Here is an 18,596-nt window from a genome sequence, read left to right on the forward strand (position 1 = left end):
GTCCGTTTTTTAAAAATCATACAAGGGATGTTGTCTTCGCAGGTTAGACCAGCATTTTATTGCCCATTGCTAGTTGCCCTTGAGAAGGTGGTGGGGGGTGAGCTGCCTTCTTGAACCGCTGCAGTCCATGTGGTGTAGGTACACCCACAGTGCGGTTAGGGAAGGGAGTTCCGGGTTTTTGATTAAAATGAGGTGACCGGGAGCCAAGAAATGGTAACACATTAAATTTTATTAAACAGTTGACTGTGTTAAATCAGTGTGGGAAGAAAGGAACACTTCTTGTGGTTAGAATATAAAGCAGACAGCTCGTTCTGAAGGGTAGCTTCAAACATACAGAAGGATAGGAAATCTGTAAATTACTGGCACAAGAAGTGAACTTTCAGACATCTCATTTCTCACACTACAAATGCCAGGGCTTCTTATCAATAATTATAATTTTTTTTGCTTTTCTTTTTAAATTATTACATCAATTCTCAATAAAATAATTTATAAATGTACGCTCATATACACAAATACCCAACACCCATCAAATGAGCAGCAGTGGGAGCAGGGGAATATAAAAAAATCTCTTACTGTACACAGTGGAAAGTGCAGGGTTAGAAACATTACATTGGACCATTTTTTTATAAAGATCCGGTCGTGAGAACAAGGCTGCCGGTTTTAACAGGTTACAAAAGATAAACCACCGAATGGCTACGGTAAAAATATCCCGGGATTCCGAGGTCAGAAAGTCGGAATGTGACTTGTTCAGTTCCCCCCTCCTCTATCCCACACCCCTCCGCCTCTGTGTGTTGTTGGCTCCTGATCGGAGGGAGATAGCAACTCCTGCGCACCATTCCCTCTAACCTGCAGAGCTGTTACAGCCATGCAACTTTCTGCAATGTACCACACAGGGAACAAAACAGGCCACACACACCCAGTGTTGCCTCCAAGATGTGTGGCTGTGCAGCTACCTTAAAGGGACCACGCAGTGCAACAAACAGGCCGCGGAGCGAAGGGAAATTAAGAGAGAGTTTGTTGCTCCTGCATGTACCAGTGAGGGCACTAGCGTACCATTATTTTAAAAAATAGAGCCATATTTTAAAAATAAAACCACAATAGATGGAGCTGCGAACATGAGAATACTCCATTTCATCTGGTCACACAGAGGGAGCTTGGTTTATTCGTCCTGGTGAATGTGCGGTTGTTGATCTTGTGATTTGTTAATCCTCATTTTCATTCACCCTCGACTCCCACGCCTCCAGGTATTTATGCCCAATATTGACACTTGGGCACCGAAACCTGTCAAGTGGACCCAAATCATTTGCCCAGCTCTGAGTCCCCGGCTGGTGCCACGTTTGTCTGAGGGACACTGCTCTACTCCATTTAAGACAGACTGATTGTCAAGTCTCCCCTAGTCAAACAGGGCTGAGGTGAGGTATAGAGCAGGCGCCTCTGTCAGTTTAAGGCAGTATTCCAGGGGAGGCTTTGGGACGGCGGATGGAATTTGGTCCTTGGTGAGTCTACGTTTTCACCAAGGTAGAATGACATAGATTTTACAGAAACAGACCATTCAGCCCAACTGCTCTGTTCTGGTGTTGGTGCTTTACACGTCACCCCGATGACCTCAATGAGTTTAATGCAGGTCACCTTCACACTGGGAGCTGGCACAGAGTGGGTGATTGGCCGTTAAAGACCCTGCCCGGTGCAAGAGTCCGTTGATAATTTCCTCCTCCTCCCTCCCACCCATCTTCGTGACTCAGTAGTGCGTGCCTGTCTTCTGCCTGTCTGTTGAATGGTATTGGCATCAGACAGCATCGATCTAGGACCTGCATGGGGAGCTGTAACAGAAACAGGTGAGCTATGAACACAGGACGCCTGTCCCAGGATTTCCCCTGAACCGGTTGACCCTTTATCTTGGTACTTGATAGAAAAATATTAACTAATTAAGATAAACCTTAACTCATGTCAGTGTTGGTCATGGCTTAGCGTGTAGCACTCTGAACTCTGAGTCAGCAAGCAGTGGATTCAAGCCCCACTTCAGCACATAAATCCAGGCTGACACTCTTGTGTAGTACTGAGAGACTGCTGCACTGTTGGAAGGCCTGTCTTTCACACAAGACTTAAAACCAAGGTGAACATTAAAGATGCCATGAAGAAGAACAAGGGAGTTATCTCCAATGTTCTGGGCCAATATTGATCCCTCAACCGAAACCACTAAAAAAAACAGATTATCTGGTTTTTAACAATATTGCTATTTGAGAGGGCTTTCTGTGCATAAATTGGTTGTAGAGTGCTTTGGGACATCTTGGGGTTGTGAAAGGTGCTATAGAAATGAAAGTCATTCTTTCTCAAGATCAAATCCCTTATCATTTTTCCCATGTGTGTCTCATTTATGTAAACATTGCTCCAGGTAGAGCAGAGGATATTTTCCTGGGTGTAAGAACTGAGGGCCGTATGTTTCTGTGTGGCACCAACAAGTTCCAAAACCAGTTCTTTACAAAGGGGAATCCAGTTTGGTTATAAGCGCTCACCATTGCATCACTTCCCTGCCATAAGGTCAGGGAAGTGAGGCATCAGTTAAACTCTCCAACATTTGGCATCACCAACACCATCAGGTCAAAACAACACTGCTCCTGGTGTCCAAACAATGCATCTCTACCAATCTGGTTCCATCACAATCCAGCAAAGCATACTGAGGGGATACTAAGCCATTAAGGTACAAATATAGTTCTAAACTGTGGCTGGTATGTTCCTATTAAAATTACTTTTCTTTAGCATTCAATCCTGTCATTCCCATTATATAGAATCCCAATGGTACAAACCCCTTCCCATTCACTCCCACTATACAGAATCCCAATGGACCCAAACCCCTTCCCAATCACTCTCACTGTACAAAATCCCAATGGACCCAAACCCCTTCCCATTCACTCCCACTATACAGAATCCCATTGGACCCAAACCCCTTCCCATTCACTCCCACTATACAGAATCCCATTGGACCCAAACCCCTTCCCATTCACTCCCACTGTACAAAATCCCAATGAATGAAACTTATTCCCATTGTGCGGAAACACACTGGACTGAATTCCTCTTTGGCATGACAAAGTTCTGTTGTTTGCTCAGGTTCTACAGAAGGGGGTTGTAATGAGATTCCTCACTGAGAGATTAAACATATCATATTCTGAGTAGCATTGAAAATACTTTGATAAACATTCTGCCTTAGTAGACCCATGGGCATGAAGGGCAATGCGAATGGATTTAAATCTGACCAGGCACGTACAACAAGCGTTACTGATGGTTAGGTAGGTAGGTAATAAGGCATAGCCCACAACAGACCATAGGTATTTATGTCTACTACAGAGACAGAGACAGAGAGAATTAGTTATACAGCTTGAGGGGCATCACTCCACATCAAGTGTGAGGTAGGTGAGGAGGCAGGTCCCAAGTCTACCTCAGCTGTAACAGGAATTGAACCAATGCTGTTGGTATTATTCTGAACTACATGCTAGTCATGTGAGCTAACTGGCCCCAGTCACCGATGGTTACTGAATTTGAAACATGCAAATTTCATGAACACTCACAGCAGGGTCCTGCATAGTTCCAAGTACACTCACTGCAATTAATGGATAATTAATCTGTCTTGGATGAATAAACAAATTGAAAAAGGAATTGTATTGAGGTCCTGTCTGCATCTTGGGTGGGTGAAGAGGTCAAGGTAATCGGAAAGAGTCAGCATGGTTTTGTGAAAGGAAAATCATGTTTAACCAATCTATTGGAGTTTTTTGAAGGAGTAACATGCACAGTGGATAAAGGGGAGTCTGTAGATGTACTGTACTTGGATTTCCAGAAGGCATTTGATAAGGTGCCATGTCAAAGATTATTATGGAAAATAAAAGCTCATGGTGTAGGGGGTAACATATTAACACGGATAGAAGATTGACTGGCTGGCAGAAAGCAGAGAGTATGCATAAATGGGTCTTTTTCTGATTGGCAGGATGTGGTGAGTGGAGTCCCACAGGGGTCTGTACTGGGATCTCAACTTTTTATGATTTACATCAATAACTTAGATGAGGGGAGTGAAGGCATGGTAGCTAAATTTGCAGGTGACACAAAGATAGGTAGGAAAGTATGTTGTGAAGAGGACATGAGGAGGCTGCAGATGGATATAGATAGGTCGAGTGAGTGGGCAAAGATCTGGCAAATGGAGTTTAATGTGGGAAAATTTGTTCACTTTGGCAGGAAGAGCAAAAAAGCAGAGTATTACTTAAATGGAGAAATGGCTGCATAATTCTGAGATGCAGAGGGATCTAGGTGTTCTAGTACATGAGTCGCAAAAAGTTAGTATGCAGGTACAGCAAGTAATTAAGAAGGCTAATGGAATACTATCCTTTATTACGAGAGGGATTGAACATAAAAGTAGGAATGTTATGCTTCAGTTATACAGGGCATTGGTGAGACTGCACCTCGAATACTGTGTGCAGTTTTGGTCTCCTTATTTAATGAAGAATGTAAATACATCGGAGGCAGTTCAAAGGAAGTTTACTAAACTGATACCTGGAAAGAGTGGGTTGTCTTGAGGAAAGGTTGGACAAACTGGCCTTGTTTCCACTGGAGTTTAGAAGAGTGAGGGGTGATTTGATTGAAGTATACAAGGTCCGGAACGGCCTTGACAAGGTGGATGTGGAAAGGATATTTCCTCTTGTGGGTGAGTCCAGAACTAGGGGGCACTGTTTTAAAATTAGGAGTCGCCCTTTTAGGACAGAGATGAGGAGAATTTCTTTCTCTCAGAAGGTTGTGCGACTTTGGAATTCTCTGCCTCAGATGATTGTGGAGGTGGGGTCATTGAACACTTTTAAGGTGGAGGTAGATAGATTCTTGTTAGGCAAGAGAATCAAAGGTTATCGGGGTTAGATGGGAATGTGGAAATCGAAACACGAGAATATCAGCCATGATCGTATTGAATGGCGGAGCAGGCTCGAGAGGCCGAATGGTCTACTCCTGTTTCTATTTCTCATGTTCTTATGTAAATGATCCCCAGGACAGTATTATGAAGAAGAGTAGGGAATTCTCCCAGGTGAATGGGCAGAGGTTTAGCTCATTGGGATTGTGTACAATGGGAGTGAAAGGGAAGGGGCTTGGTCTATTGGGATTCTATACAATGGGAGTAAATGGGAAGGTGTTCGGGTCCATTGGGAACCTGCACAATGGGAGTGAATGGGAAGAGGTTAGGTCCATTGGGATTCTATAGAATGGAAGTGAATGGGAAGGGGTTTGGTCCATTGGGATTCTATACAATGGAAGTGAATGGGAAGGCGTTTGGGTCCATTGGGTTCTATACAATGGGAGTGAATGGGAAGGGTTATGGGTCCATTGGGATTCTATATAATGGGAGTGAACGGGAAGGGCTTTGGTCTATTGGGATTCTGTACAATAGGAATTAATGGGAAGGGGTTTGGTCCACTGGGATTCTATACAATGGGAGTGAACGGGAAGGGCTTTGGTCTATTGGGATTCTGTACAATAGAAATTAATGGGAAGGGGTTTGGTCCACTGGGATTCTATACAATGGGAGTGAATGGGAAGGGTTTTGGGTCCATTGGGTTCTATACAATGGGAGTGAACGGGAAGGGCTTTGGTCTATTGGGATTATGTACAATAGGAATTAATGGGAAGGGGTTTGGTCCATTAGGATTCTATACAATGGGAGTGAACGGGAAGGGTTTGGTCTATTGGGATTCTGTACAATGGGAGTGAATGGGAAGGGCTTTGGTCTATTGGGATTCTGTACAATAGGAATTAATGGGAAGGGGTTTGGTCCATTGGGATTCTATACAATGGGAGTGAATAGGAAGGAGTTTTGGTCCATTAGGATTCTATACAATGAGAGTGAATGGGAAGGGGTGTGGTCCATTGGGATTCTGTACAATGGGAATTAACAGGAAGGGGTTTGGTCCACTGGGATTGTGTACAATGAGAGTGAGTGGGAAAGTGTTTGGTGCCCTGGGCCATTATTTATCCCTCAGCCAAGATCACTAAAACAACTGATCTAATCATTACAAAATAGGTGCTTGTGGGATCTTGCTGTGCGCAAATTGGCTGTCGCATTTCCTACATTACAAAGTGCCTACACTTGGAACTGTACTTCTTGGGTGTAAAGCACTTTGGGACGTCCTAAGACTGTGAAAGGTGCCATGGGAATTTTTACCTCGTCGGGGGTGCTTGGCGGGTGGTCTCGGGAGGGGTCACGTAGCCGACTGCTGCCCGCGATCGGGCCCCAGCATCGATGTCACGCTGGCTGGACAATTAATGGCCAGCCAGTGTGAAACACACGCTACAGCGCTGAGCGCTGCCTGGGCGGAGCCGGGAGGAGGGCACACGCGGAAGGTTGCAGATGCGAGCAATAAAAGCTCCCTCAGAGCTGCCTCAGCGAGCTAAAGATTTTTAAAATCAAAAATGAAGAAAAATTCGTCTTTCTTGTGCAAGAGGTACAGAAAATAAAGACAAGGGCATTGTTATCGCGGGTTGGCCATATCTTTTCTGAGGTCCCAACTTTTTACAATTTAGATAAATGACTTGGATGAAGGGGCCAAGAGGAATGGTTGTTAAATGTGCTGACGACGCAAAGATAGGGAGGAAAATAAATTGTGAAGAGGACGTAAGGAGGCTACAAAGTGACATAGATAGTTTAAGTGAGTGAACAAAGATCTGGCGAATGGAGTATGATGTGGGCTAATGTGAAATCATCCATTTTGGCACGAAGAATAAAAAAGCGGCTTATTATCGAAGTGGTGAGAGATTGCAGAGCTCTGAGATTCAGAGGGATCTGGGTGTCCGAGTGCATGAATCACAAAAGGTTAGTATGCAGGTACAGCAGGTAATTAGGAAAGCTAATAGAATATTATCATTTATTGTGAGGGGAATTGATTACAAAAGTAGGGAGGTTATGCTTCAGTTGTACAGGGCATTGGTGAGATCACATCTGGAGTATAGTGTACAGTACTAGTCTTCTTATTTAAAGGAAGATGTAATGCGTTAGAAGCAGTTCAAAGGAGGTTTACTCAACTAATACCAGGAATGGGCGGGTTGTCTTATGAGGAAAGGCTGGACAGGTTAGGCTTGTATCCACTGGAGTTTAGAAGGGTAAGAGGTGACTTAATTGAAAACTTTAAGATCTTGAGGGGTCTTGACAGGGTGGACGTGGAGAGGATGTTTCCTCTTGGGGGAGAATCTAGAACTGAGGGTCACTGTTTAAAAATGAGAGATCGCTCATTCAATAGAGAGATGAGGAGACATTTTTTCTCAGAGGGCTGTGAGTCTTTGGGACTCTTCCTCAAAAGGCGGTGGAAGCAGAGTCTTTGAATAGTTTTAAGGCAGAGCTAGATAGATTCTTGATTAACAAGGGGGTGAAAGGTTATCAGGGGTAGGTGGGAGTGTGGGGTTGAGGTTATAATCAGATCAGCCATGATCTTATTGAATGGTGGAGCAGGCTCGAGGGGCCGAGTGGTACCCCAGCTTGGAAAGAATATACTGGCCTTAGATAGAGCCCTGTGATGATTCACCAGGGTGGTAACTAGGCTGTAGGACTGAGCTAGGGCCAGAGATTGGCATAATTTGGTCGCTTCATTCATTGCTGTCTCTTGAACCTTGCCATGGGCACAACGGCTGCTGTGTTTCCTGCAATACAACAGTGATTATTACAGTCACTTGGTAGGTCAGAACTTGAATATCGCTGAAAAGAGAGGCGTGTTCCTGAAGATTTTTATTGTGCACTCATCAAGACAAATCCAAGAATGGCAAATTTCAAATTATCATTGTTTTCTTCGTGGAGAAGCTTGGCTAATCAGATTCATGGCAAAGCCTTAGTCAATCAGGTTCAACTTACCAACCAATCAGCACCCTTTTCTCCTGTAGTATAAGTCGCTGCGATCATTTGAAATTTGGCATTCTTACATTTGTCCCAATCGCTGCAAGGCGAAATGCCTCAGAAACGCATCACTCTTTTCAACAACAGCGATTATTCTTCAAAAAAACACTTCAGAATCTTACAGCACAGGGGTCCATTCAGCCCATTGTGCCTGTGCTAGGTCTTTGAAAGAGCAATCCGATCAGTCCCACTCTCCTGCTCTTTCCTCACAGCCCGGCAAATTTCTCCTTTTCAAATATATATCCAAATTTTTTGGACGCTCCTATTGAATCTGCCTCCACCGCCCTTTCAAGCAGCGCGTTCCGGATCACAACAAAGCGCTGAGTAAAACAAAATTCCCATGTCCCCCTCTGGCTCTTTTCCAATCACCTCAAAAAACTGGAAATAAAAAGCTGATATCAGTAAAACTGAACCCCGAAGATGTCAGGTTGTCATCAAAATCCATCTGGTTCACTAATGTTCCTTTTGGGGATCTGCTGTCCTCACTCAGTCTAGCCTATATGTGACTCCAGTCCCAAACCACTGAAGTAGCCCAGGGAACAACTCAGTTGTGTTAAACAGCTACATGCTACCTCAGGAATGGGCAGCCTCATCAATGACTCCCACTACCTGAATTTTTAAAAAAAAAGTCACAAGAAGAGATTGGAGAAACTTGGACTGAAGGCAACTGAGAGGTATATATGTTATATATTTCTGAAACAAGAGACATGTCAAAGCTTTTCATCCTGCACTCATCAGGACACTTTGCAAGAATACCAATATAAGGCGAAAACAATCATTTATACTGTATGGGAAGAGATTGCTGATTGGTTGGCAAGTGGACTCTGATTGGTAGAGGCGTTGCTATGGAGAATGCACCAATTGATGGTGACTGGCAGTTAACTACCAAGCATTGTTTGAAATTTAAACCAGGCAGCTTGACCATGATTGGTCAAGAGGCCCTAAGGCGCGAGTCAGCGAACGGCTGCTACTTATTTTGTTTAGCTAAACAGGCGCAGTGTGTGTACATGTTCTTTCTGTCTGCAAACAGCAGGGCCCCATACAGTATAAATTGTTGGTTTCTCCTTATATTGGTATTCTTGTGAAGTGTCCTGATGAGTGCAAGATGAAAAGCTTAGACATGTCTCTTTTTTCAGGAATACTCAAGTTCTGTACTACCAAACGACTATAAATAATATATATATATTTATATATATATATATATATATCAGAGAGGTACTTAAGATAGTAAACAGAATAGGAAAGTGCTTTGATATAGATGGTGCTTTTGGACATTGGGGCCATGGTTGAAGCTAGTGTTAGCAAGTTGCTCCTTCAAGGAATTGCCAATGTTTCCCCTGGCTGGGGGATCTAGAATCAGGGGGCACAGTCTCAGAATAAGGGGCAGGCCATTTAGGATTGAGATGAGGAGGAATTTCTTCAATCAGAGGACGGTGAACCTTTGGAATTCTCTACCCCAGAGGGCTGCAGAGGCTCAGTGAATGAGATAAAAACAGAAAAAGCTGAAAAAACTCAGCAAGTCTGGCAGCACCTGTGGAGAGAGAAACAGAGTTAATGTTTCAAGTCCATATGGCTCTTCTTTAAAGCTAAAGCTCAGTCATTGAGTATGTTGAAGACTGAGATCGATAGACTTCTATATATTAAAAACATCAAGGGATACGGGGATAGTGCAGGAAAATGGTGTTGAAGTAGATCAGCCATGATCTCATTAAATGATGGAGCGGGCTCGAAGGGCTGATTGGCCTACTCCTGCTCCTTTTTCCTATGTTTTTATGTTGAATGGTACGTTGGCCTTTAGTGCAAGGGGGTTGGGCTTTGAGATTAGGAAATCTTGCTACAATTATACAGAACTTTGGTGGGACCACACCTGGAGCACTGTGTGCAGTTTTGGTCTCCTTACCTAAGGAAGGATATACTTGCCTCAGAGGGGGTGCCAAAGATTCACTAGACTCATTTCTGGGTTGAGAGGGCTTCCCAATGAAGAGAGATTGAGTACAATGGACATACATTCCCTGGAGTTTAAAAGGATGAATGGTGATCTCATTGAAATAAATACAATTCTTAGAGGGCTTGTCAAAGTTGATGCTGGGATAGTCTAGATCTAGGGGTCATCATCTCAGGATAATGACTTGGCCATTTCAGGCTGAGAGGGGAAATCTCTTCACTCGGAGGGCTGTGAATCTTTGGAATTCTCTACCCCAGAGAGTAGAAGATGGTTAGTTGTTGAGTATATTCAAGGCTGAGGTCAATAGATTTTTGGAAACTAAGGGAATTAAGGGATATGGAGCTCAGGCAGAAGATCAGCCATGATCTTGTTGAATGATGGAACAGGCTCAAGGGACCGAATGGCCTACTCCTACTCCCATTTCTTATGCTCTTGTGGGTAGACAGTTGGAGCAGAAAGCCATGGAATGATTTACAGATTATTGAGTGAGGTGATGGGATGTAAACTCTCACTGTGGGAGGAGATGGGCCATTTACTTGGTTCTATCGTGTCAAAGTAGGGAGGGAATTGTTGCTGGAAACAGCATCAGTCCCTATCCCACACAGAAATCCAGGAGGTATTAAAAGAGTCAACCCAGGAAGAGAGCTTCTCCCCAAAGGTGACAGGCAACCCAAGGAAGAAAAACTTTGTGTTTCTCTCCTTTGACTATATAACTCCCGCTCGAAATGGAAATGAAGGGAAGATACTCAGAGTGCAGGGGCAGTTGAGGTTGAAGGTCAGCCATGATTGTATGAAATGCTGGAGCAGGCTCAAGGGTTGAATGGGCTCTTCCTGTTTCTATTTCTTATATCTCATGTGACAGGAGCGATTAGCTTCATTCAACCCTGACCCTTTATACCTAAAGATGGGACTTCCGCCGAAATTATGGAATGCGATAGGTTGTCAAGTGATTATTCCAACACTCTCCTGGCTGACCTCCCACCCTCCATAAACCTGTGCTCATCCACAACACTGCTGCCCGCGTCCTAACTTGCACCAAGTCCCGTTCATCCATCAACCCATGTGCTCAGTGACTTACACCGCCTCTGGTCTGGCAACATCTCGATTTTAAAACTCTCATCTTTGTCTTCATCTCTCTCCCTCCCTGGCCTCTCCCCTCCCTATCTCGGTGATCTCTTCCAACCCTAAACCCTCCACGATCTCTGGGCTCCTCGAATTCCAGCCTCTTGAGCATCCCCCCCGATTTTAACTGCTTCACTGTTGGTGGTCGTGCCTCAAGCTGCCTGGGCCCCAAGCCTTGCAATTCCCTCCCTCTCTGTACTCCTTTAAGATGCTCCTTCAAGCCTGCCTCTTTAAAACCCAGTCAGTTGACCTCCTTACGTGGCTCTGCATCAATTTTTGACTTGATAACACTTCCACGAAGCACCTTAGGGTGTTTTATTCAGAACTCACAGAATCGTAACAGCACGGGAGGAGGCTATTCGGCCTGTTTTGTCTGTTCTTGATCTCTGTAGCGGCAATTTAGCTAGTGCCACTTCCCGCCTTCTCCCCGTAACCCTGCACATTCTTCCTTTTCAGGTAATAATCCAACTCCCTCCTGAAAGCCTCGATCGAACCTGCCTCCACCACAGTGTCAGGCAGCGCAGTCCAGATCCAAGCCTCAGCCAGCCTCTATGATATTTCGTCCTTATCAATTTTAAACCCTTTGGGTGTCTGATGACATCAAAAGGTGCTACATAAATGCAAGTTCTGTTGTTGGAAATACAAGTCGGAGATGCAGAATCTTTCCCATTGGGTGGGGATGTACATCAGCATTTCTCCACCACCCCCACCCCCGCCGACGTTCCCAAACGCCACAGCTGATGACCAGTGATCTGAATGACACGACTGGTCTGCTAGTTTTATAAGACGCTCAGTTATATTTTAAATCAAGTAAAGTTTGCGTTTCGGGAGGCTTTTGTTTTGTTTTGCTAATCAAGAGGTTGTACTTAATATACAATAAACCAACAGTTGTATCAGGAAAATACGACTGCTCCATCCATCGCGGCTTTTGTTTTGGGATCTTCTTAAATGTTCCTCACGCAGGGACTGAGATCTCCTGTTGACCCTCTCGAAGTGGTCATCGGTCAGCACTGGTGGACGCTCTCTCTCTCTCTCTCTCTCTCTTTCTCTCCCTCTGTCTCTCCTGCTCCCATGTACCCGTTGCAGAGGTTAATGGAGACCCAGGTGTACTGCAGTCACCCTCTACCCGAGAGACAACGGAGCATGGGCAGGAGGAGGGGGTAAGGGAAGGGAAGGGAAGGGAATGGGGCAAGGGTTTATGGAAGGTGGAGCAAATGGGGAGGAGAAGGATCACAAAGGGGTGAGGGAGCAAGAGGAAGGGGTGGAATAGGGGTCCATGTCTGGGAGGAGGGGGTGGGGAGAAGGAAGAGGGGTATTTGTGGAAGGGATGGGGGTGGGGGAAGGAGATAGGGGAGGAAAGGTGAAGGAGGTGGAATGATTGCCGTGGGGAGGGGAGGGTTTACAGGAGGGGGTGGGGGTGAGGGGAGGAGGTGGGGGAGGAGTGGGGAAAGCGGGGAGGGGGGGATGGGGAAGAAGGGAGGAGCAGGAAGGGGAGGGTTTGCAACACAAGGTGGGGTGGAAGGAAAGCCGAGGGGAGGAGAGGGAGGAGTGGGAGGAGCAGGAGTGGGGGGAACTTGTGAAGGGGGAAGGGAGGGGGAGAGGGAAGGTGCAGGCGGAGGGGAGAACAGGAAGGGGGAGGAGGGGAAGGGGCTGAGGGGAGGATGGGGGAGGAAGGGAAGGGGCTGCGGGGAGGATGGGGGAGGGAGCGAAGGGGCTGAGGGGAGGATGGGGGGGAAGGGAAGGGGCTGAGGGGAGGATGGGGGGAAGGGAAGGGGCTGAGGGGAGGATGGGGGGGAAGGGAAGGGACTGAGGGGAGGATGGGGGAGGAAGCGAAGGGGCTGAGGGGAGGATGGGGAGGAGGGGGGAGGGGGCAGAAGAGGAAGCCCATCCCTTGCTCCATGTCACAGGGGCATGTGCAACTCACTGTATTCATCTTGTCCATCTTCATCGAGGTTTGGGTGCGTTTCTTCAGAATCCAGCTGGGAGTTCGAGATGGGGAAGACAAGAAACAAAGAGAGATTCATTAAATGAGCTGCAAACACTCACATATCTACAACCTGCTTTCCTGCTTCGTGTTAATTAGATGGTGTCAGTCGTGTCTCAGTGGGTAACTCTCTTGCCTCTGAATCTGGAGGCTGTGGATTCAAGTCCCATCACAAGCACTTGAGCACTCCCACTGTGTCCCTAGGGAACCTGCTCCATAGTTTGACCGCTCGCCCACTGAGATAATGTCTCTGTAGACTAATGTTGAATTTTCTCTCCTTTAAATTTAGACCGTCTTCTCTGATTCTATTGTTCTGGACAAGGGGAAAAAGCCTGTCCATGGTCTACATTATCCAGTCCCTTTAGAATCCAAAAATCAGCAGTTATATCACCGTTCAAGCCCCCGCTCTTCTCATGGGAACATGCCCAGTTGACACAAAATACCCGCTCATGAAAGTTACTCACCGCCATCAGTTCCACCTGCTTGAAAATCTTCGGCAGTAGGTAGCGCCGTGTGGGCACTGTCAAGATCAGGAAAAACGGGAATGCCAGGGAGATGATAGTGGATTTGATGATCCAAAGAATGATGATGCAGGACAGCTGGATGAACGTGAACAAGTTCATCTTCCAAGTCCTCACCTGCAGTCAAGCGTAAGGAAACACATTTGCTCATCTGCTACTGAAGACTTCATCATTACCTTTGTTACCTCTGGACTTGACTATCCCAACGCAATCCTGGCTGGCCTCCCACATTCTAACCCCAGTAAACTTGAGCTCACCCAAAACTCTGCTGCCCACATATCCTAACTCACATCAAGTCCCCTTTACCTATCACCCGCATGCTCTCTGATTTACACTGGCCCCTGGTCCAGCAACTTTCAATTTTAAAATTCTCATCCATGTTCTCCCCACTGTCCTGGCCAATATTTATCCCTCAATCAGCAGCACAAAAGCAGGTTATCTGGTCATTGTCACATTGCTGTTTGTGGGAGCTTGCTGTGCACAATTAGCTGCTATGTTTCTTAAATGACAACAGTGAAACACTAAGGAATAGAGAGCAGTTTATTTAAGTTTGCTAAAGATACCAAGCTGGGTGACAAAGACAATAGTGTCGGTGGAAGCAGAATTTTGCAAAGAGGCGTTGATTCTGTGAATGGATAAAATTGTGGCAGCTGGAATCCATCGTGGAGAAGTGTGAGATCCTTCACCTTGGACCCAAGGAAGTAAGATCAGAATAGTTTCTAAATAGCGGGAAACAAGGAATTAGGAAGCAGCAGAAAAATTTGGGAGTCCAAGTTTTTATGGGATCCGATTTACCTTAACGTCAGAGGGGAGGTCAGGAACTCCAAGACCTGACAGGCCCCGGGAGTTTTTGTGCATGGCTGGACCAGGAGCAGGCGTGCGTGTGCAATCTGGCACTTTGGAGTTCTTCAGGCAAAGGGCCAGGGTCCAGTGTGCCTGCGGGTAAAAGAATCAGTGCAAAAACAGATCATGCGACCGGGGACTGGGGCACCGTACCGGAGAGGAGTCTCAGGCAAAGGGCAGGGAGAGGGGACAGGGAGAGGTCGCAAAGAAAGAAAGAGTGAGAGAGAGAGAGAGAGAGAGAAACGAAAAAAACAGGCTCCAGTTAGTAAAAGTGCTGCAGCTGGAAGGCTTTAAGTAAGAAGGGCTCAGCTGAAGCCCTGGAGGTCCAAGAAGGCACAGAAGGTTGGTGTTTCCACGCTCCGGGCTGTTGGGGCGAAGGTACCTCTTTGGAGCAGCAGTATTCTGCTCGGTGCAGCCGAAGAGCTGTGAGTTGCTGCTGGAGTGCAAACTCAGGAACCCAGAGGGGACCGAGTCTCGGTATGAGATTGAAAACCTGCGAGGTGGCCTGTTGTTGAGGCCGTCCGAGTTGGAGTGACTTTTGTAGAGAATTCGAAGGTGAGACCTTTGAAAGTGAAGAATGGAATCCCTTGTGAGAGGGACAGAGTTTCAGAGAGACTGGTTGACTGCAAATCAACAAGATTGGGTGAAGCCTGCAATCCCTCGTGAGAGAGCCAGAGTTTCAGAGAGATTGGTTGACTCACAGTGTTTACTGACATCTGGGTAGGTTGTTGAGAAATCGGTGGGATCTGTCATTTGCCATTTATTGTGCAGTGTAGTGTGTTCGACCATAGTTTCCTGTTAATTTCCATGTGCCTCATATTAACCCTGAATGTTAGAGGGTAGGATAGATATAGTAAATTTTGTTTTATCTTTCTGTCTTTGTCTCATAATGTTTATTTTGTTTGCTCAGAAACCATGGAATCTTGTGGCTTTACGCTCTTAGCAAATACCTTGGATCTCAAACTTGTCTACTTTAAACAAGAAGTTATTGTTCCATAACCGGAGCATATCAAAAACCTGGGGGTCTGGTCCAGGATCGTAACAAAGCGGAGACATCACTAAAAGGTGTTAGGTAGGTACAAAAAACAATTAAAAGGTAAATAGGGCAGGTAGCGAGATACTATTTCCGCTGGGTGGGGAGTCTAGGACTGGGGGTCATAGTCTAAAAATTTAAGCCAGACCTTTCAGGAGTGAAATTAGGAATCACTTCAGGCACGCAAAGGGTGGTAGAAATTTGGAACTCTCTTCCACAAATGGCAATTGATGCTAGATCAATTGTTAATTTTAAATCTGGGCTTGATAGATTTTCGTTATCCAAAGGTATTAAGGGACATGGGACAAAGGAATTATGTCTTAGGTCAGCCATAATCTTGTTAAATGGCCGAATAGACTAGCGGGACTAAATGATCTCCTTCTGATAGCATGTTTTTATAGAATGGTGGCGTCCAACTCAAAAGAGGACAGGAATACAAAGGGGTGAGTGTTATGCTACAGACTCACAAAGCTCTCAAGAGCTGAGGCAGGTGGCCCCAAGTCTGATCCCCAATTTGTGCTGGGCTGAACTGCCAGGACAAAATGTCTGGCCTCAGTGTCTTGGGTGACAGAAGGGAAGAAAATGAGTGAGAGTTCATAAGAACACAATAAATAGGAGCAGGAGTAGACCATATAACCCATTGAGCCTGCTCCGTCATTGAATACGATCATGGTTGACCTTGGGCTTCAACTCCGCTTTCCTGCCCCCTCCCCATATCCCTTGATTGCCTGAGAGACCAAAAACCTGTCCATCCCAGCCTTATATGTATTCAGCAATGGAGCATCCACAGCCCTCTGGGGTACAGAACTCCAAAGATTCACAACCCTTTGAGTGAAGAAATATTTCTTCATTTAGGTCCTAAATGATTGGCACCTTATCCTGAGACTGTGACCCCATGTTTTAGATTCCCTGACCAGCGGAAACAATCTCTCAGCATGGACCCTATCAAGCCCCTTCAGAATCTTGTATGTTACACAAGAATCTTTACAGTTCAGAGGGAGGCTATTCGACCCATCAAGTCTGCACTGGTTCTTTGAAAGAGCATTCTACCGAGTCTCACCCCTCTGCTTTATCCCCGTGACCCCGCACATTCTTTCCTTTCAGGTAGCCAAGCAATTCCTTTCTGAGTACCCTCGATCGAACCTGCCTCCACAATCCTCTCAGGAAGTTCGTTCCAGACACCAGCCACCCTCTGGGTGAAAAATTTTCCCTCACGTCATTTTTACTCCTTTTGCCAAATATTTTGAATCTGTGCCCTCTAGTTCTTGATGCTCCCTTGAGTGGGAACAGTTTCTCACTATTTACCCTGTACCTACCCCTCAGGATCTTGAATACCTCCATCAGTCTTCTCTTCTCCAAGGAAAACAGTCCCAACCTCTCCAATCTATCCTCATAGCTACAGCTCTTTATCCTTGGAATTATTCTTGTGAATCTCCTCTGTACTCTCTCCAATGCCTTCACATCCTTCCTCAAGTATGACGCCCAGAATTGGACGCAGTACTCCAGATGAGTCCTAACTAGTGTCTTATACAAGTTCAACATGACCTCTTTTCTCTTGTACTTAATGCCCCTTTAATGAAGCCTAAGATACTATATGCTTTATTAATTGCTCTTTCAACATGCCCTGCCATCTTCAGTGACTCATGTATATATACACTAAGGTCCCTCTCTATTCCTGCACCTCCTTTAGAGTCTCTCCCTTCATTTTATACTGTCTCTCCATATTCGTCCTGCCAAAATGAATCACCTCACACTTCTCTGCATTGAACTTCATTTACCACTTGTCTGCCCAATCCACCAACATGTCCTTTTGAAGTTCAAGACTATCCTTATCACAGTTGACAATGTTTCCAATCTTCCTATCATCTGCAAATTTTGAAATCATGCCTTGCACACCACAGTCTAGGTCATTAATATATATCAGGAAGAGCAAAGGTCCCAACACTGACCCCTGGGGAACTCCACCACAAACCTTCCTCCAATCTGAAAAACATCCATTAATCACTACTCTCTGTTTCCTGTCACTCAGCCAATTTCTTATCCAAGTAACTACTTTCCCTTTTACTCCATGAGCTAGAATTTTGCTCACAAGTCTGTTGTATCAAATGCCTTTTGAAAATCCATATACACCACATCAACAGCATTGCCCTTATCAACCTTCTCTGTTACCTCCTCAAAAAACTCCAGCAAGTTAGTTAAACATGACTTTCCCTTAATGAATCCATGTTGGCTTTCCTTAATTATCCTGCACTTGTCTAAATGACTATTAATTTTGTCCTGAACTATAGTTTCTACAATTCCCTACCACTGAAGTCTGTAGTTGCCAGCTTTATCCTTGCACACCTTTTTACACAAAGGTGTAACATTTGCAATTCTCCAGTCCTCTGGCACCATCCAGTGTCTAAGGAAGACTGGAAGGTTATCACCAGTGCCTCTGCAGGAATTTACCAAGGCTCCTTCGACAGCACCTGCCAAACCCACGACCACTACCATCCAGGACAAGGGCAGTGAATAGATGGGAACACCACGACCTAGAAGTTCCCCTCCAAGCCACTCTCCATCCTGAGTTGGAAATATATCGCCGTTCCTTTACTGTCGCTGGGCTAAAATCCTGGAACTCCCTCCCTAAGAGCACTGTGGGTGTGCCTGCACCACATGGGCTGCAGCAGTTCAAGATGCAACTCACCACCACCTTCTCAAGGGCAATTAGGGATGGGCAATAAATGCTGGCCCAGCCAGTGAAGCCCACAACCCGTGAATGAATAAAAAAAAAACTCACTTCCTACGGTACCCTTGGATGCACCTCATCTGGTCCTGGTACCTTATCTATTTTAAGTATAGAAAGCCATTCTAAAACCTCCTCCTTCTCAATTGTAAATTCTTCTAGTGTACCAGTTACTTCCTCTTTCTCACGTCAACCTGGGTAGCATCTTCTTGCTTTGTAAAGACAGATGCAAAGTACTCATTTAATACCCCCGCTATTTCTCCTGCCTCCACTTGCAAGTCCACTTTTTTATCCCTAATTGGCCCTACTCTTTCTTTTACCACCCTTTTATTGTTTCTGTGCTTGTAGAAGACATTGGGATTCCCTTTTATATTAGTTGCCAGTCTCTTTTCGTGCTCTCTCCTTGCTTTCCTTATTAGTTTTTTCAATTCCCCTTTGGTCCTTCTGTATTCAGCCTGATTCTCCATTGTATTTTCTACCTGACATCTGCTGTACGCGCACTTCTTCCTTTTCATCT

At 45.4% G+C, this 18,596-nt stretch overlaps 1 protein-coding gene across 1 annotated transcript in view; it reads right to left on the reverse strand.

Annotated features, from left to right (window-relative positions):
- Positions 1-213: 213 nt before the first annotated feature.
- LOC144686877 (anion exchange protein 3-like) overlaps positions 214-18,596 on the reverse strand; it is a 192,730-nt gene continuing 174,347 nt past the window's right edge. The window contains exons 22-24 of the mRNA XM_078552685.1: positions 13,422-13,595; positions 12,898-12,952; positions 214-1,820 (exon numbers count right to left, since the gene is read on the reverse strand). Of these exons, the coding sequence (XP_078408811.1) occupies positions 1,669-1,820; positions 12,898-12,952; positions 13,422-13,595 (381 nt within the window). The 3' untranslated portion in view covers positions 214-1,668. The remainder of the gene's footprint in view (positions 1,821-12,897; positions 12,953-13,421; positions 13,596-18,596) is intronic.

Source organism: Cetorhinus maximus, chromosome 11 (genome assembly GCF_964194155.1).
Source record: "Cetorhinus maximus chromosome 11, sCetMax3.hap1.1, whole genome shotgun sequence".
Classification (NCBI taxonomy): domain Eukaryota; kingdom Metazoa; phylum Chordata; class Chondrichthyes; order Lamniformes; family Cetorhinidae; genus Cetorhinus; species Cetorhinus maximus.